Raw genomic sequence first — 19,836 nt, forward strand, 5'->3', positions numbered from 1 at the left:
GCTTGAAGAGTCACCCAGCTACTCAGCAACGGAGCTTGGAGAGAATGCTGCCCCAAACCTGAGGACCTGGGTGCTCGCTGCCAAACCTCGCTTCTTCCTGGGGCCCCTGCAGAATTTCAGCTTAAGGGCATCAAAACCAACCTCTGGAGAGCTCTCTGGCACAGCAAAAGGTGGGAGACCCCGTGGTTTATTTGGCCTACCCAGCTGTATCCCCAACCTCCAGTGAATCCAGAACCACCCAATCCAGCATGACGTCCGGTTGTCGGCCTGTTAGGTGCGGCCTCTGCAGGCTCAGTCCTCAGGGGAGCTTGGCTTTCCCTGGGCAGCTTTTAGAGGACTCTCCCCGCCACTGCCATGTCGACCTAGAAACTTGTCACTCGCTCACAGCTCTGGTTCCCTGGGCCGGAGCCAAGTGTTTTGCCAAACAGACAAGGTAGAGGATTGTTTCCCAGAAAGTCAGCCAGCCCTTCCTGGCCAGAGCACCCGCATTCAGCTGATGACTGTCTTCGGAAGGGCTCAGATTTCCAATCCAGGGGCTAATCTAATGATTGGGGTTGGGGTGGCATTTAGTAGGGAGGTGGGGGAGGGGTTTCCTCTTTCATTCTGCCCTCATTTCACTTCCCTTGCTTGGGGGAAGAGACCCATGCATTGTCCTGCAAAAGACCCCTGTCTTTTCAAATGTGGCTTTAGTTGGGCCTTTGTTTCTCCTTGGGTCCTGGGAAAGTGTGCTGGGGGTGGGGAGGGATGATGATGGTCTCACTGCCCGACCTAACCCCACTGTCTTAACCTCTGCCATCAAGTGAAAAGATGAGCGTGGGGGAGCCCCGAAAGCCAGGTCATGGACCTGAACGGGGTGAACTGGATGAGCAAGGTGTTGGGTGTTTGTTTACCGCTGGGAAATGGAGGGGGCTGATTCCTGCCTTCAGGTTACAGGCTGCTCCTGTAGGCAGAGTTTGCCAGGGTCTCCCCCCTTGTGCTCCGGCAGAGGCTGGGGGTCGCTAACAGGTATTGGCTGGTGGAAACCCGTCCAAGGGCAGGACGGGGGCAGATTTTCAAGGATGTCTCTGTTCATCTAAGACTCCCCTGTGGCACAATGGTTAAAATATTGGGCTGCTAACCGGAAACGTGGCCATTGGAAGCACCAGCCACACCTCCTCTGGAGAAAGAAGCATCACTCTGCTTCTGTGAAATGTTGTGGGGTGCAGTTCTCCTCTGAATTAGACACTTCTCTTGGGCAGTAGGGGTTCTGTCCATTCCTGCCCACCACGCGGCCTCTTCTCTGGAGCCTGGACCTCCTGGCAGAAAGTGGCTCCTTGCCTCCCAACTCAACCATCTATCTCTCCCCTGCTGGCTGATCCAAGACAGCTCGGCTCTTAGAGTCTGTCCTCCAAATCAAGAAGGTGGCAGACTGAATAGCGCCCTGGGAGGCCAGAAGGCAGCCTACTATACTCAGTAGCTGGGGACTCTGGGAGAAAGCACTTACCTGTAAAGTGGGAATCCTACCTGCAAAAAATGACTCGGGGCCATATCTGGCTGCCCTAGGGAGAAGGAGACTCCATCTCCACACCAGCTCAAGGCCAGTTGCCACAAGGCAGAGGTCAGACATGTCTCCACTCTCCATCTTTCCTTCCCTTTTCTGGCACCAACCATCCCTCCTACAACACTGGACTGTTCTTCCCGGTTTGATAAATTAGCTACAATGGCCACACAGAACTCACAGTCAAAACTCACAATTGTGAAAATTTATTTAGGGAGCTAACAGGTCACCACAAGTCAGGAAAAGAAAGCAGCAAGGGTCCAGTCCCTGGTCCACGGCAGCGCCTCTCCTCAGCCAGAAGCCAAAGCCAAGTCTGTCTGTCTGTCTGTCTGTCTGTCACACACACACACACACACACACACACACACACACACACACACACACCCTTCAGGCTCTCAGCCACGTGGTCCCTTAGCTTCTGCCTCTGTGGGAAAGGAGGCTCACCTGCCCCTCCACCTTGCTGGTACAACCCCTCTGCTCTGGCTCCTTTGCCCAGTCCCACGGTCTTTGGGCCTTGGCCTCTGCTCCCTTCCTGCTTCTGAGACCGCTCACTGAGTCCCACGGGAACTGCAAATGAAATGAGCCAATTTCCCTCAGAGTGTCACACGTGCCCTATTTGCATAGCCCCACCCAGTCATTTGGTGGAGATACAGAAATACATAGATGGGCTAGGAGAGCCGTGTTAGGAAATTCTGCACGCTGTAGGTGCACACAGATGGGAGTAGCTGTTGAATCTTATTGGTGAATCCACCTTTTAAAAATGGTTGTGTATTAATCTGGGTATACTAGAGAAACAAATACATGGAGACTCAGGAGTGTAAGGGAGAACTTTTTATGAAAGAGCAATTGTGCATTAAAAAAACACCCCCGCCCAGTCCAGATCAAGCCCATAAGTCCGATATTACTCCATATGTTGATATGAGTCCCTAAATTCCCTTTTAGACTCACGCTGCCATGCAATGATGCCGAATGCAAGAAGATCACAGGCCAGTGGGTGGAAAGTCTGGTGGATCTAGTGGGGGTGGAGGTCTTTCAGGACTGGCCTAGGTCTCCAATTGGCTTCTCCAGTGGGTAAATCCATGTGGCTTGTCAACAGGAATGTCTCGCAGTGAAATAAGCAGAGAGGGTCTGGCCTCTAGTGAGCTGTTTATCTCCATAGCTCCTCCAAATGAGGTCATCAAGCAGTTACTTGATTGACAGGCTAAACCCCACCCCTTCACTCTTACTGGTCTCCAGTTGGCACAGATTATGTAACTACCACATGTTGTAAGCTTGTATTTTGAATGCCCGTTGAGCATTCTGAGAACACCTTGCTGGGAGCCGGGCTGCTCCAGCTGTTGGGTGGGAAGCGTCTGTAGAGGGTGCTCAGGACCCTTCTCCAGCTCTTTGATTCTGGGCAAGGCCAGCATGGGGCGCTTGGAAGAACCACCGAAGTCGGTGTTCTTTTCCCAGTTGGAGGCCAGCAGTCTGAATTCAGGGCCCCATTGTAGGGATTAAAGCAGGTGCATGCCTGCCCTCTGTCTCTCTCAAGGAATCCCCTTGCCTTTTAGCACCTACTCCTCATTCCTTGGTGATCTTCATGTGGCATCTCCTGTCCCACCTGTGTCCTCGCTGCTCTGCAAACTCCGCAGCGATTGGCTTGAGTTCTCACACTGATCAAGGAGCCCTGGGCTGCTAACCGCAAAGTCAGAGGGAGGACGATCAGGCTGTCTGCTCCCATACAGATCAATCGACGCTGTCAGAAACCCTTAGGGACAGTTTCCCATTCTATGCTCTCTGGTGGCTTGGAGCAGGAATCTGGCTTTTCTGGCCTCAGCCATATTGCAAGGAAAGCCCCGGTTACAAACCGGATGATTCCCACAGGGATCATCCCATAGCAGCCCACGTTGAAAGAGGTCTGGCTTCGTTTGTCTTGGTATCAAAAGGGTGGCAGGAGTTTAAGGGACTCAGAGATCGACCATAGGAGCCCTCCAGCCCATCTGCAGGCCACACTTGGGCTACTTCATGGGCTCAGAAGGTATGCCTGAGTCTCAGGGGGCTGAGGTGCCAGCAGAGAGGAAAACCTAGTCCGCGACATGAGAATAGGACCACCTGGCAAGCGGGGCAGCTGCTTCTGGGCAGTTCCCATCCCTGCCATGACCGCAGGTGGTGTTGCACGAGAGGCGCCAGAGTGCAGCTGGGCCCCGAGCCTGCGTCATCTGCCCCCACGCTTGTATCCATCCGCAAATTGCCAAGGTACGTGTTGTGCTAATGAGCGGACACATCGGAGATGCTAGGAAAACATCGACCAGGGCAAGCAGAGGCACCGAGCGAGGTGAAGCTGCTTGGGTTGGTCTCAGAGCCTGGCAGCAGGGTGCCTGTGTTTACTAAGCACCCCAAGGTGGGAGGGCCTTCTTGCTTTTTCTTCCCTGTGATCCCTTCAGCAGCCTGGGGGAGGGGGCTGCTAGAGACCTAGTGGCCCGAAATGCCTTTTTGAGCAGCTGCCCAAGGTCAGACGCTGCGGCCACAGAGAAACAGCCTGATCTGCAGACTGGATGGCCCCGTGAGCCCTTCATCTTGTCCCTGTGCTGCCTCTTGCCCGGCTGGTGCCTGGGTGGCAGGTGGAGGCTTGCTCTGGGTCGAGGTGTACAGCAAGAGAAGAGAAAATGCCTAGGGGCAAAGGAAACGCCTAAATCCACCCTGCTGGCATGTGCTCAGGCTGGAAGAATGGAGCGGGTAAACTTCTGCCAATCTCCTTTCTGCCCACTGTTCCTCCCTCTGGGTCGAGTCTGGGGAGCTCCTGTCTCGGGCTGGCAGCCTGGGCTATCCGACGATGTGTCTTTGCGTCGCCCAAAGACCTGAGCAGCCTCTGAGCCCTTTGAAGCATGAAGACCCTAAACAAAGGCGCGCTCAGTGGGGCAGGATGTGTAATTCACCTTTGTCTAGAAACATTTTGAAATCCCTGGAGCTGAATATACAATGGAGTGAGGTCTGATCGTCATAAGTGCCTGGGAGAGGAGAGACTCGATGGGCTCTTTAAATTCATAAGACACCCTGGTAGGTGGTGACTGGCCTGGCCCCTTTTTGTAATAAGGAGTCGTGGCCTGGCCGAGGGCTGCTGAGCCGGTCAGAGATCAGCACCTGGATTGTGGGGACCCCTGGGTTCATGAGGAGGCTCCTCCGCCACCTGGAGCAGGTGTGGCCTCTGCCTGGGCTCTGAAGCCAGGTTTTCACCCACCGCCATCTTGATGTGGATGGCATTCTTAGGGGCAGGCCCCCCCGAGCTGACCCTGGCTCCAGATCCTGGCACAGGGAAAGGAAAGCTGCTGGACTGGGTGAGGGTCCTGATCTTGGTGGCTGCCAGCCCCTACCTACCTGAGTGAGCCTTTTCCTCACAGGTTCTTCTTAGTTCTGGTCAGTGACAGCACTGCTCTTCAGGCAGGTTTTCGGGCTGAGTGCTTGCCTTGCATCTCTGCCCCCTGGATTCAGAGTGGGGAATGCCAGCTGGGAGGCCTCCCTGTCCACCTGGGCAGAGTTGGTGGTAGCATCAGACGCATTGAAGAAATGGCTTTCAGTACAGACGAGGCTAACGGCATGTTAATGACCTGCCAGAGAGACCTGGGACCCATCTTCCCTGTGCTTCACAGAGTTGCTGTCCCCGTGCAGGTGGGAGGAGTCAGCTCACTAGACTGCTCACGGAAAGGTGGGAGGTTCAAGTCCACCTGGGCCTCTTGGAAGAAAGGCCTGGACTTCAATGGCTAAAAAGCAAACACCAAATACCTGAGGGCAGCGGTTCTCAATCTGTGGGTCACGACCCCTTTGGGGGGGTCAAATGTCCCTTTCACAGGGGCCCCCTGATTCATAACAATAGCAAAATGATAGTGATGAAGTAGCAACAAAAATAATTTTATGGTTGGGGAGGGGGGGGTCACCACAACCTGAGGAACTATATGAAAGGTTCGCGGCATGAGGAAGGTTGAGAACCGCTGTGTTAGAGGGACTTGCAGGTTCAAGCTCACAGGCTAAAATGAGCCCTCGAGGGGTGACGGCTGCTGTCTGATGGCCTGTTCACCGCCTTTGTCTCTAGAACTTGGGGTTCCCTCGGATTCCCTCGGAAAGCGTGGCGCTTCCCCTTTCCGTTAGTTACTGAGTGAGAGTTGGTGTCACGTTAACAGGCAGAGAATTTAGTACAATTTGCCTTGTTCTTCGACTTCTCTTGATGTGCAAGTTTAATGCAGAGAAATTAGGGTGGGGCCGGGGTGTGTGTGTGTGTAACCTTGGATGGCTTGGATTCTGAAGGGCAATGAATAGATCTTTTAGAACTGATTATTAGGCATTTTTAGATTCTCTCCCCCGCCCCCCACCTTGCTAAATTATCCTGAGGTCTGCCAGTGGGGTGGAGCAAAGGAGCCTGTATCTTAGTTCTGTGTGAGCCCTTTCAGCACCTACCCCACCCCACCCCCATCCTTGCTTAGACTCCAGGCTACCCAGGAAAGACTGGACATCATGCCTCTGCGATGACATGACGGCAGTGCCCTTCCGGGGCCTCACGGGGACAGCAGGAAGGCAGTCTGGCGTGTGGCTGCCTGTTGTCTGGTGCTGCTGTAGCAGAAATGCCACACAGGCTGGTTTTGAAGAACAGAAATGCTTTTCTTGAGTTTAGTGGCTGGATGCCCATCTCGAGCACCTGGGGGATAGGGGAAGGGTCCCTCTGATGGCTCGGGGGGAAGGGTCTCATCCAGGAAACATGGGATCCCGGTGTCTGTCATTTACTCCTGGGAGAGCTCCCTGTGGCTCCTCTCTCTGCTCTGCATTACAAGCGATTGGGTGTAGGACAGACCCCACACTGGCTGCTCGGGCTTCTCGAGGATCATAAAACCCTGCTCCTTCAGAAGGTTACATCTGCAAGTGTAGGCTTAGAACTTCAAAATGAACTTGGAAATGCACCTCAGTGTCCTTATGGGGTCAAAATCAAGGGCCTTCAGACCCTGAAACCAAACTCACTGCTGTTGAGTTGATGCCGACTTACGGCCACCCTCTAGGACAGGGTGGAACTGCCCCGGGTCGTTTCCAAGGACAGAGCTCTTTATGGGAGCTGCCAGCCTCATCTTTCTCCCTCAGAGTGGCTGGTGGGTTCAAACTGCCGACCTTTCTGCTGGCAGCCCAACCTGTACCCCATGACGCCACCAGGTCGATAACTTCTCAGTAGAAGCACCTATTTTCTGCCCTCAGTAAGCCCCTCAAAAACCGATCAAGGCCCCATGGAGCTGAATGTTACCCGTGGGAGAGGTATTTTTGGAGTTCTATGTTGGGCTACTAACCACAAAATCAGCTGTTCAAATCCACTAGCTGCTCCAAGGGAAAAGGATGAGGCTTGTCTTGTAAAGATTTACAGCCTGGGGGCTGGTGTTCTACCAGAGATGTTGGGTTATTGCTTAACAACAAGTAGTTGGAGTGAAGTCTCCCATGGTGCGTCAGTTACCATGGCAAGGAGCAGCCTCTGGGATTGGAATGGCGTACGCAAGCTCAGCGGTTCTAAACCACCAGCTGCCTCGTGGGAGAAAGATGAGGCTTTCTACTTCCATAGCGAGTTAGTCTCTGAAACCCCCAGGAGCCTTTCTTCCCCTCCCTGTAGGGTCACGGGGAGTTGGAATCGGCTGGGCGGCTGTGAGCTGTCCTTGTCTGGGCGGTGGGGTGATATAGGGGGTCCCCACACTCATTGTTGACTGCTCTTTCTTTCCCTTGTCCTAGGGCAACATGTCTGTTCTGTGGCTGGGAGCCACCTGTATCTTCCTGCTTTCCACAGGTAAGAGGTCTTCATGGTGGGGGGTAATTACTAGGGTGGGAGTGAGGGAGTTAAAAAAGAGCCCTGGTGTTGTAGTGGGTTACACATTGGGCCATGAACCACAGGTCAGCAGTTCAAGCCCACCATGCACTTTGAAGGAGGCAGGTGAAGCTTCCTGCATGTGTAAAGACTTACAGCCTCAGAAACCCACCGGGGCAGCTCTGCTCGGCTCTGTGGCATGGCTGTGAGTCAGAATCGACTCGGCGGCAGTGAGAGGGGTTTGGTTTCATGTAAGTGTTGGCCAGCCTCTGGTCTCACAGCTGCCATTTGTTATACTTGTGGGAGGTCTTTTTCATTAACCAGCCTGCTGTCTTTATGTACAGCTGTGCCTTGTTTTGTTTTTTTAGTTTCACAGATACCCCTGGTCTACTTTATCTTGTTTTTTTTTTGGTAAAACAGTTTTATTGGCATATACCAAAATTCACATATCTTATAATTGAGTAGTTCAATCATATGAAAAAGAGTTGTACAATCATCACCTCAATCAATTTTAGAATATTTTCTTCTTTCTTGTACTCCTTGTTATTAGCTTTCTTGCCCCCCAGTCTCCCTTACTGTACCCCCAATAAACCATTAGTCCAGTTATGGTCTCTATAGATTTTCCTATCTTGGATTTTTTTCACAGAAAAACATGCCCCCAAACCAGCAGCAATAACAAAGTAAAACAGAGGTAAAAACGAGAACAAATTTAAAATGGGTGGAAAGGGAGATCAGAGGCTAAGATACTACATTTGAACCGACTACATCAGCCAGGTTCTCTCTCTGATAACAAGCGGTGCCTTGTTTACCACTGGCAGCGAAACAGCTGTGTCTGTTTGACAGCTTGGTGGGCTGATGGGTGGCTCAGCCTGCTGACTGGAACCAGCTCCTCAGTGAGCACAGACTAACAGAAGGCCAGGAGCACCTGATCCAAGTGGCAGGAGGGCTCCCAATGAGTTGAGATTGCACCTGCAAGTGAGGTGAGGCGAGGTGAAGGGCAGGGAAGGAAGAGAGGGCCCAGGGAGCTAGAGGGTCCCCCACCCCCACGATGGCTGAGCTAATCAGGTGGCCAGAAGCAAACTCCAGGAGCCGCCACCAGGGACAGGCATGTCCCTCTAGACTCCTCTAGAGCAGTGGGTCTCAACCTTCCTCATGCTGCCACCCTTTCATACAGTTCCTCATGTTGTGGTGCCCCCCCAACCATAAATTATTTTCATTGCTACTTCATCACTGTCATTTTGCTACACTAAGAATCGTCATGTAAATATCTGATAGGCGGGATGTATTTTCATTGTTCCAAATTGAATATCATTAAACATAGTGATTCACCACAAAACAATATGTCATTTTATATTGTGAAATATTTATTTTTAATGACAAATACATTTGACATTTTTTTAACATTTTATTAGGGGCTCATACAACTCTTATCACAATCCATACATATACATACATCAATTGTATAAAGCACATCCATACATTCCCTGCCCCAATCATTCTCAAAGCATTTGCTCTCCACTTAAGCCCTTTGCATCAGGTCCTCTTTTTTTCCCCCTCCCTCAAGTGCCCTTGGTAATTTATACATCGTTATTTTGTCATATCTTGCCCTATCCGGAGTCTCCCTTTCCCCCCTTCCCTGCCGTCCCTCTCCCAGGAAGGAGGTCACATGTGGGTCCTTGTAATCAGTTCCCCCTTTCCAACCCACTCACCCTCCACTCTCCCAGCATCGCCCCTCACACCCTTGGTCCTGAAGGTATCATCCACCCTAGATTCCCTGTGCCTCCAGCCCTCATATGTACCAGTGTACAACCTCTGCCCTATCCAGCCCTGCAAGGTAGAATTCGGATGATGGTAGTTGGGGGGGAGGAAGCATCCAGGATCTGGGGGAAAGCTGTGTTCTTCATCGGCACTACCTCACACCCTAATTGACCCATCTCCTCTCTTGAACCCCTCTGTGAGGGGATTTCCATTGGCCGACACTTGGGCCTTGGGTCTCCACTCTACACTTCCCCCTTCATTCAATATGGTGTATATATCTATACACATACATATACACATATACATACACATATATATACACACATATCTTTTTTTTTTTTTTGCATGATGCCTTATACCTGGTCCCTTTGGCACCTTGTGATCGCATTTGCCGGTGTGCTTCTTCCATGTGGGCTTTGTTGCTTCTGAGCTAGATGGCCGCTTGTTTACCTTCAAGCCTTTAAGACCCCAGACACTATCTCTTTTGATAGCCGGGCACCATCAGCTTTCTTCACCACATTTGCTTATGCACCCATTTGTCTTCAGCGATCCTATCATAGAGGTGTGCAGTCAGTGATATGATTTTTTTGTTCTTTGATGCCTGATAACTGATCCCTTCGGGACCACTTGATCACACAGGCTGGTGTGTTCTTCCTTGTGGACTTTGTTGCTTCTGAGCTAGATGGCCGCTTGTTTATCTTCAAGCATTTAAGACCCAAGTTACTATCTCTTTTGATAGCCGGGCACCATCAGCTTTTAATGACAAATACATGAAATTTTGTCTTGAAGCATGGAGTAGCATGGGTAACAGTCTTCACGCTGGGGACTCGTATGTGGGCGGACCCGCCTGGAGCCGGATAGAGGAGCAGTGTCTTGGTTCCTAAGACCAGCAGAAATAAGTGTTTTCTGATCTTAAGCGAGTCCTGTGAAAGGATCACTCAACCCCCAAAGGGGTTGCAACCCCCAGGTTGAGAATTGCTGCTCTCGAGGCAGATGTCTTTGGTGTCCCCCACTATCACCCCAAGAGCCTGGTGGTGGAACAGCCAGGTCAGCAGTTCCAAACCACCAGCTCCCTACCTGCTGCCCCGGGTATAACCTGTGTGTGTCATTTTTGCCTGGCACAAGCATATTCACCTCGACATGCCCACCTCCCTTTCAATACTTCTTATTTCTAGCACGTATGACAAAGAGTGTCTCTGTGTGCATGTTTTCCTTCCCTAAAAGGATTTTCCCTTAGGATTTATTCCCAGGTGTGTGGATCCAGCCTCAAATGAGTGAATATTTTTATGCACCTCGATTCGTTTGTCCAGCATGCTCTCCAAAGGGGTGGTCCTGATTCACGGCCCCCTACTGGGAAGTTTCTTCTGACGTAATCGTTCCCCAGCATCACGGAAACGTACACTGTACCTTCATTGACGTGTCCCCGTTAGAAGGTGCTCTGGATATCAGGGGGACACTTCGTTCCTGGGGAAGCGCTGGCTCCTGTTCTTCAGGGAAATCCGTCCCTTCAGTGTTTTGGCTGCCCATCTCCAAGGCCAGCTCCCTCGGGTGGTCATCTGTTTGGTCTGAGGCTCAAGGGTGCCCTCCAAGCCTGGAACCCAGTCCTTCTTTATAACCAGGGCCTAAAGTCCAGCCAGGAACTCAGTCTCTCTATCGTTCCTCTGTGTGCATTACTCAGCTTTCTCTTCAAAATTCTCACATTTCGATATTAAGGTACTTGACGGAGGTCGGAGGTACCCTGATGGCGTAGTGGTTATGTGTTGGGCTGTGAAGCACCAGGTCAGCAGTTCTAAACCACAGGAGAAAAGCGAGGCTTTCTATTCCTGTAAAGAGTTACAGCCTCGGAAATCCACAGGGGCAGTTCTGCTCTGCCCTGTAGGATCACTAGGACTTGATGATCATGAGCTTGGTGTGGTATGGATGGAGGTGGAGTAGTTCTTTCTGGGAACTCTGTTAATTTGGGAGGTACAAGTGGCCTTAAACTCCCCCACCACCTTCTTTTCCATCCTCTTACCCCTCATACAAGGTGGAGAATGACAGCTCTGCCTGCCCAGCCTTTCAATGACCCCTCTGCTGTTTTCTCTCCTAGTGCCCCCGTCCCACCTGCTCTGGGAGGTCCATGGAAGCAGGGAGACTGCTGGGAAGATTTCGGCTGCCATCAAATGTAAGGTCATGTTTTACTGAGTCCCTCCAGCACCCGCTCCCACCGCTGGGTGACAGACCAAAGGCAAGCTGTGCCGCCAGGCCCTTCGCCCCACTCCCATCTCCTTTCACCGGGACCAATGTCATGTCCCTTCAGGGGCCCAGTTGGGTCCTGGGTGACAGCCCTCAGTACATTCCGGCGCCGGACCTCTGGCAATGCATCCAAGTCTTGGTTACATGACCACCTTCTACTTCCCCTCCCCCAGGGTCATCACCCGTCAGATTCCCCCCTCCTCCACTCTGGCCAGTGGACCCTCCTGCAGGCCATTCCCAGAAGCTGTCATCTTTCCTCAGGTCCAGGGGGCCCTGTGTGCCTTCTCCCCACCCCCACCCCGCCCCCTTGCCCCTTGGGACTCAGGCACGGGGAGGTGGGGGGAGGTGGGGGGAGCGTGAGCTTGGCAGCCAGAGGGTCTGGGAGTGATTCCCGCTCGCCCACTCTCCAGTACCTGGTACCTTCAGGAAGTGACCGAATTGCCTTGTACATGGGTTTCGTTACCTGCTGAGGGGCCATAGCAATAGGAACTTAGCTCCTAGAGTGATTGTGAGAATTCAGTGTGATGTGCACTTAGGTGCCCCCTGTTAGCATTGCTACTCTAGCTCCTGGGTGACCGGTATTGGAGACTCTTCCTCTCGCCAAGCTCAGTGTCATCGAATTGGGTGTGTGACTGCAAAGACTTGTAGGTGGGCCCTGCGCACCAGGTCCACGGTGGCTGTGTGAACGTTGTGCCTCCGAGGGGCTGGCTCTGGCTGGCCTTTCCACAATCATCTCCCTGGGCTCCACCCACCCCAAGGTCCTTGCTGCCTTGGCTGTGCTTCGCCAGGGTCACTGTCTGTCCCCTCTCTTCCAAGTGATGCAGTGCTCCGCCAAAGTGGACGCCCTCTTCCTGCTGGATGGTTCTCACAGCGTTGGCAAAAGGAGCTTTGAGAGATCCAAGCGGTTTGCCCTCACGGTGTGTGACGCTCTGGACATCCGCCCCGAGCGGGTGAGTGCAGGTCCTGTGGGCCGCTAGCAGGGGCCTGTTGGGTTGCAAGCGGCAGGAGAGCCTGTTGTTATGGGAGAAAGAACTCACTGCCAGGTGGTGACTCCTGGTTCCGGCAGAGGGGCCCACAAGACCCCACGGGAGGCTATCAGGTATCCTACTCCCTCTCCTTCTCTCAGGGTTGCATCCTTCCAGGCAGCTTCCCCGGATGTAGCAAAGTTGTCTCTCCAGCCAGTGACCCCTATCGAGAGAAGATTTACTTAATTCTCCATAGAGCTGGCAGAAGTCTCCAGGAAGGTTCTGATTGACCCAGCTGAGGTCATATGAGAGTCCCTAGATCAAACACAGTAGCCTGGAGCAAGCGCTTCTCTGGCCAGACTTACTTAGGAGTGGTAGGGAAGTAGAACACATGGATTTAATTTCCCTGAAAGGGGTATTATGTTTATGGAAAAATAACCAAATGAAACTGCTGAGCAGACAACTTCAGTTGCCTCAGAACACCGAACTCAACTCACTTGGAAGGAACTGAAGCGCAAAGAACCCAAACGTAAATAAAATAAATCATGAAGAGATAGACTTGGAAAACAGAGCAGAACAAAACAGAACCCAAACCTGCTGCCGCCCCATGGAAGCTGACTCCAGGCAGCTGCACGTGTTTCCAAGGAGACCAGGGCTCCATGGGCTCTTTCCGACAGCTGTGATCTTTCAGAAGTCAATCACCAGGCCTTCCTTCACAGCACCGCTGGGTGGATCTGAACCACCAACCTTTTGGTTAGTAGCCAAGTGCTAATTTTTGGCTCCATCTACCCTGGGGCCTTCGGAAGGCATCTCTGTGGCTGAATGAATCTCACCAGCATCTCCATTTTCCCTTGTTTGTCCCGGCTCCAGATCGCACTTCTGGAATTCCAGCTGTGTTCCGTAGAGCTGGCATGCAGAGGCACCCAGTAGGACGGTGGGCAGTCAACACAGATGGTTTGCTGCCAATGAAACACAGCTGGCCCTTAGCTAGATGAACAGGTACCCGGCCCCATTCAATGCAGGGTGGATCTCCGGCCGGCCCATCATTTATACTTCTTCAAAGAGCAAAAGCTCAAGATCCGACGACCTGATCAACAGACAGGTCTCTAGGGAGGGCTCGTCGCACACCTGGCCGGGAGAAGGACAGACTGACTGTACAGCCTCCTCCAGCCACGCTTATTGACATTACGAAGGCTTGGGAGCCAGGGAATTGCCGTTCAGCCAAGTAATCGCAAACCAAACTCACTTGCATAGAGTCTGCTGAATCATAGTGACCCTGTAGGACAGGCTAGAGCTGCCCCTGTGGGTTTCCGAGACAGCACCTCTTCGTGGGCATCGAAAGCCTCCTCTTTCTCTGGAGGAGTGGCTGGTGGTTTTGAACAGCTGACTGAGGCCAGCAGCAGCAGCACACTGAACGGCTCTACCACCAGGCTCCAGCCTAACAGCACACAGGCCTGTGAAGTAAGTAATTTCCTTTGAGGAAGGTGCTCCTTAGAACACCGACCCTGTACAAGCCCTAAAGGGCAGCATTTTCCCCAAAAAACAAAGCTCAAAAGGCAGGAAGGACGACTGGAGATGGGGACTCCCCAGGAGGAAGGGGAAAAAGGGCTCTTTCATTGGAGGGGTTCACAACGAATGTCACGCTGCAAAAGTGCATCAGCCATCGGCCGGGAAACCAACATACCCTCTACCTTTTCATCCAAACCACAAGAGACGATTAAATAAGTAAAATAAGGACTGGAAACACAGGGATTCACAAAGGCTTGGGACCCTGTGACCCTTGAATTCCATTTCTAGGGATCGAATCTACAGAAACTTGCAGACACCAAACAGCACACGTCCCAGTCAGTCACGCAGCATGGCTTCACCTAGAATATTTCTCACCCTCCTGCCCCAAGGGACACAGGGTAGAGGTGTGCACGTGTTGAAAGGGGGGGGGGGCGCAGTGGGCAGCTGCAGCAAGTGGAGGAAGGAAGCTCTTTCAAAACTTCTCAGGAAGTTCTCCAGAACAGACGCAGCCCTGAAAAAGTGCACTTGGCGTGTGTGTTAGTCCAGGTGGACTAGAGAAACAAATTCATGGGCAGTCGTGTGTTAGAAAGAACTTTATATCCAAGAGCAATTGTACATTAAGAAAACATCCCAGCCCAGTCCAGATGAAGCCCTTAAGGGCAATTAGCGCACCTGTCCAATACTAGACATTCCAGATCAAGTCCGTAAGTCCAATATTACCCCATATGTTGATACGAGTCCATGAGCTCCTCTTAGACTCATGCAGCCATGCAGTGACGCCAACTGCAGGAAGACCACAGCCCAGTGGGTGGAATGTCTTGTGGATCCCCTGGCGTTGTAAGCATCTCAGCGTTGGCAGGGGTCTCCACGTGGCTCCTTCAGCTCCAGGGCCCTAACACAGTTCTGTGTGTCTTGTCCGCTGCAATGTCTCCCAGGAAGGAAGCATGTGTCCCGCCTCCAGTGAGCTATTTATCCCCTGAGCACCTTCAGAGGTCATCAGCTGTGACCTGATTGACAGGCTAAACCCCACCCATTCACTCCTAAATCTCAAACTGACAACAGAGTCTGTAACTCCCACAGAGGGAAGGATGAAGGCGGGAATGGGAACCTGGATGTGCTTTCCACCTCACAGATGCTTCAAGAAACTCTGGAGACTGGATATGGTGATTTCCCAGAGTCAGGGCAGAGGGGCCACAAGTGCCGGGGGAGAAGCGACAGAATGGACATATTAGTACTTCCTGGATTTTTAACCTTTGTCGATTATTTACTACTCCGAAGTCAGAGTGAAAAAAACAAACAAAACGAAGACAGGGCCTGTGGTCTAGAAAGCCATCATTAGTTGAACTAGAATTAGTTGAATTAGAGCCTCTTCCCTCCCAGAGACATTGAGGAGGAAGTGGTTTTCTGAGATGACATTCCTGGGTTAATCCTAGAGGTTCAACCTCCAGAGTGAGGAGCAAATGTGGCTTTTAATTAGAGCCATGTCCCCCTCTCCCCTCCCCCCCCGTCCTCAAATGCATGTCACTTAGAACAAATAAGGGGGGTCCACAAGCATGTTGTTGGGGACTATCGAGTCTGGTCTGAGTCATAACGACCCTGTGTACAACAGAATGAAATGCTGCCTGGTCCCCAGCCAGCCAAATGGCTGAAGAAAACTGCTGCACGGGAGACACCCATCAGTGCAGGCCTGACCGGACTAGAAGTCCCATCTGTGAGGTCAGGCCAGCACAGGGGATCGAGGCTGTTGGAGCAGCCCCAGCCCGAGCCCCCAGAGCACAGGGAACTTTGTCTCCGCATCAGGACACATCTAGACTGTAGCACTAAGTTACCGGAGCTGGCTTTCAGGCAAGGGATTGGGACACTAGCCAGTGCCCAGGACAGGAAGCCCGGGTCGTGGGAGGCCTGGAGACGTGCCCCCGAGGGAACCTGCTGATCATTGTCAGGTGAGGCGAAGCAGCCTGGCCCTGCCCTCTTAGGTGCTGTTCAGCCCATCCAGCTCACCTGCCCTGTGGACCTAGAACAAGACACACACAGCCTAGCCTCGCACCCCCTTCACAGTGGTCATGTTCAAGTCCATGGCTACAGCCGCTGCTTCGATCCCTCTCATCAGGGGCCTTCCACTTTCTTGCTGCTGCCCGTCTACCAAGGAAGGTGTCTCTCCAGGGACTGGTCTCTCCTGACACTATGTCCAAAGTCTCACTATCCTTGTCTCTGTGGACCCTTCTGGCTACATTTCTTCTGAGACCCATCTGTTGGTTGCTTTGGCCGTCCACGGTACTCCCCGTATCCTTTGTCGATGCCATGGTTGAAATGCATCCCTTTTTCTTTAGCCGTCCTCTCTTGAGTCCAACGTTCATATGCCCCTGAGGGGTCGGGCACACCTTGGTCCTCAAAGCGACCTCCTTATTTGCCAACACTTGAAAGCGATCTTGTGCCGCTAATCCATTGTCATCAGTGACGAATTCCTCAGAAGTGGACTGTCGATTCCTTCTTTGTCGTCTGTCCTTAGTCTGGAACTGCTGAAACCAGTTCCTGTTGGGTGACTCTGCTGGCAGCTGAAGCACCTGCAACATAGTGTCCAGCATCATAGCCCCACACAGCCACCCCGGTGTGACAAGCTGGCAGACAGGTGGGAGCAATTTATTAACGGCAGAACTACAATCCTGGATGCTTAGTGGGAGTAGTTAGCTTTGGGCTCAACTTGAGATGGGGTGCGGTGGGGTGGAGTGGGGGAGTGAACCGTCTCGCAGTAAGTGACGACACACAGAATGGGGTGTTTGAGTGAGGAGCCCGGGGGTGGGTCACTTGGATAAGGAACTCGGGCGCTAACCGAAACAGGGGCTGGGGGACGTTCAGGTCTACCCGGAGGTGCCTCACAAGAAAAGGTTGGCGATCTGTTTTTGGAAGTAAAGCCAGTTTTACACCGGCACACGCGGCACGGCGTCCCTGTGAGGCAGAGTAAGTGAGTGAGCGCCCGATCTCCAGCGTCACCCGGCGGTGGGTGAGCTTCGGGAGGGCGTCTGCTCCTGTGACGGCGAATTCAGATGTACACTGATGGGTGGGCTCGGACGGCTGTATTTTCGCTGCTGTGTGGGGTGGTTTTCAAACCTGCATCACAGGTGGTCTGACTTGTCCTCGTCCCTTGTGTGACTTTCTTCAACTTGACCTTGAGGAAGGGCACTTTCAAATGAGTGCAGGCATACCCCGGGGGTTCCAGACCCCGTGAGGCGAGTCGCAGGGAAACATTATGCTTGCTTCCCACTGTCATCCGTCAGAGGAGGCCTGGTGGCATTTTGGGTTAAGTGTTGGCTGCTAACCTTCCGTAAAGAGACTGTCTCAGAAACCCAGTAGGGAGTCGCAGTGAGTCAGAACCAACTTGATGACGGGGCTGTTTGGATAGGCTGTTCAGGGACCTTGGTGGGCGGGGTGGGTGTCGTCAGCATTGGGCTGCTAACCACAAGGTGGGCCGTGAGAACCCACCAACCGCCCCACAGGGGGCAATGATCGGGCAGTCAGCTCCGGGAAGGATTTCCAATCTCGAACTCCCCAGAAGCAGTCATACTTGGCCCTGGTTGGGTTGCTGTGAGCCGGAATCAGTGGAGGGCACTTGGCGGGGTTGGGTTCGTGGTCTGCTAAAGGTGAGAAACGTAGCATTCCGCCAAAGCGTGGACTGAGGTGAGAAAGATCAAAGGGTCACGGGCGAGCGCACGCCTGGAGAACTGGTGCAGGTGGTCGCGGTCAGCCCAAGGGATTGCCGCAGCCCTTTCATTTCTTTTATAAGCACTCTCTTAGAAGCACAATAAGAGGAGGTCTGTCTGCCTGTTTCTCTGAATTAAAGGCCTCTCTTGGACACGAGTGCTCTGCTGTGCAGGTGGCTTCTCAGGTGTTTGAAGTCCTGCTGGACCTATGGCTGAGAGGCTCACTTCCTGGCGACAATAGAGTGGATGTCACGGAGTGGTTACAGTGGTGGAGAAGCCGGGCAGGCTGCCCGCTGAGGCAAACAGTAAACCGAAGCAGCTGAAAGGCAGCTATTTATTCTCCCAAACCACCAATTACAGTAAATGCCTCAACCACCCACTTCAGCTGCTTCCATCTTGCCTTCTTTTGAAGTGGCATCTTCCTGTGTAGCCAGAAGAATGCTCCCAGCTGCCAGTCCCAGGTCCCGGGGGAGCTGTCTCCTGTCTGTAACTGAGTGAGTCACTCAGGCTTCCTTGAAGGCTTATAGGAAGCGCTCCCCTCGCACCCAGTCAGGCTCCATTGGTCAGTCCTGCTACCAGCTTTCTCCAATCAAATCTCCTTACAATAATGCCGGGCAACTATGAGCAAATGTGACTTCTTTCCCTACCTTGAAGGTTGGATTCGATCTCGGCGTGACCCTTGAGGGCAGAGGAGAACAGCCCCGCAGGCTCCCGAGGGAGCAGCCGGTGGGTTCGCCCTGCCCTTCACCTTTGCCGGGGCCCTGGCATCCAAGGGCGGCATCCTGCACAGGCTCTTCCCTTTCTTGGTTTGTTTCACGCCATCTTGTCTCGGAAATCTTGCTCTATTGGTCCAGAGGCATATGTTGTTTTGTTTTAAAATCACTGAGCGAAGTCCCATTGTAAGGCGTTACAGAGGCTTCGATGTGCAGTCACCACCTGTTGATGGACATTTTCTATTGTGACAGTTCTGAGATGAATCAGTTTATCAACAGGCCATTTCACAGGTGTGGAAAGGAAGCTGGGGATTTGTTGTTACCTGTGATGGTTGATGAATATTGGCCGGTCGGCCTTTGTGGACGTTGCACCAATTCATGTTCCTATTAGCAGTGTTTGCTGATTGCTGGTTCACCCATGGGCATACAAGCCCTTGTGTTTGGCTTTTTGCTAAAGGGGTGTGGGAAAATAGTGCCCAGGTGTCCTAAGGTCAAACATCCCTCTGCAGGCTCAAGAGCCGTTTGTACTGGCTCCTCCGCAATCCCTGGGTAGATCCTTGGCTCACGCTCCTCTTGGATAATTTCACACACAGATTCCTAGAAGCTCATTTTAGATATTGGGAAGGAGCCCTTTGCTTTGGACAAGAGTTGCAAATAGTTTTTCCATTTCCGCGTTAACGGTTTTCTTGTGTTAAGTTCTGTCATGCGGAAGTTGTTTGATGTCAGATTCCTCACTCCCTGTGGCTTCCTAATGTAATGTTCCGTCCTGGCTGCAGCTTTTCCAGTTGGACGTTGTACAGGGTTTTAGCACTTTGATGCTCTCACTTCCCACATCTGGGTCCTGAATGTATCTGTAATTTATCCTTTATTTTTACCCAACATCCCACACTGACGCGACCATCTTACCCATATCACTCATGAAATTCAAGGGATGCCTTGAAAGGCAGGCACTCTTAGAAACTTCTGCCTGAGCTAGTCTGCCACGCTGTCAATCGGCATTCACCTGCCCCACGTGCCCACCTGCGACTTAAATGGCTTTCTCCTTCAAATAGCCGGCAGTTCCTCCTGAGAACCTCCTTCGTGGGGTGGGGAAGGCTGAGGGCCCCACTGGCTGGGCACAGCTACGGGCTGCCTGTGTGGCTCAGTGCCATCTCCCGCCACAGTCCTGAAGGCGTTGTTTCCATGAGACCCAGGTGACTCATTTGAGATCTTCATGGGATTTGGGCTCCAATGATGGATTGGTCCCTGGGATGGAGTTTTCCCAGAGGCTTTCGAAAGCCAGCAATGAAGGGCAGGGCTTGGGCCCTTGAAAAGAAACCTAAGTGTTTACAGCCACCGTTGCTTGGCCATGAGGAGCCGTACTGGTGGTGTGGGCTGCTAATGGCAGGGGCAGCAGTTCAAACCCACTGGCTTCTCTGAGGGGGAAATAGGCAGCTTTCTGCGCTCATAATGATTTCCAGTCTTGGAACCTCTCAGGTGTGGTGCGGTAGAGAGGGTTGCTGAGAGCTGGAATAGACTCCAGGGCAGTGGGTTGGGTGTCTGGAGCCGTCGTCGTTGTTTGCTTGAGCCCTGGTGGGTTAGTGGTGGTGGGCCGGGCTGCTAACCGCAACAGCAGTTT

The 19,836-nt window shown here is 52.5% G+C and overlaps 1 protein-coding gene across 1 annotated transcript in view; it reads left to right on the forward strand.

Moving 5' to 3' along the window:
* The first annotated feature begins 3,612 nt into the window (after positions 1 to 3,612).
* VWA2 (von Willebrand factor A domain containing 2) overlaps positions 3,613 to 19,836 on the forward strand; it is a 37,085-nt gene continuing 20,861 nt past the window's right edge. The window contains exons 1-3 of the mRNA XM_075533468.1: positions 3,613 to 3,772; positions 11,188 to 11,262; positions 12,150 to 12,283. Of these exons, the coding sequence (XP_075389583.1) occupies positions 3,613 to 3,772; positions 11,188 to 11,262; positions 12,150 to 12,283 (369 nt within the window). The remainder of the gene's footprint in view (positions 3,773 to 11,187; positions 11,263 to 12,149; positions 12,284 to 19,836) is intronic.

Source organism: Tenrec ecaudatus, chromosome 16 (assembly GCF_050624435.1).
Source record: "Tenrec ecaudatus isolate mTenEca1 chromosome 16, mTenEca1.hap1, whole genome shotgun sequence".
Taxonomy (NCBI): domain Eukaryota; kingdom Metazoa; phylum Chordata; class Mammalia; order Afrosoricida; family Tenrecidae; genus Tenrec; species Tenrec ecaudatus.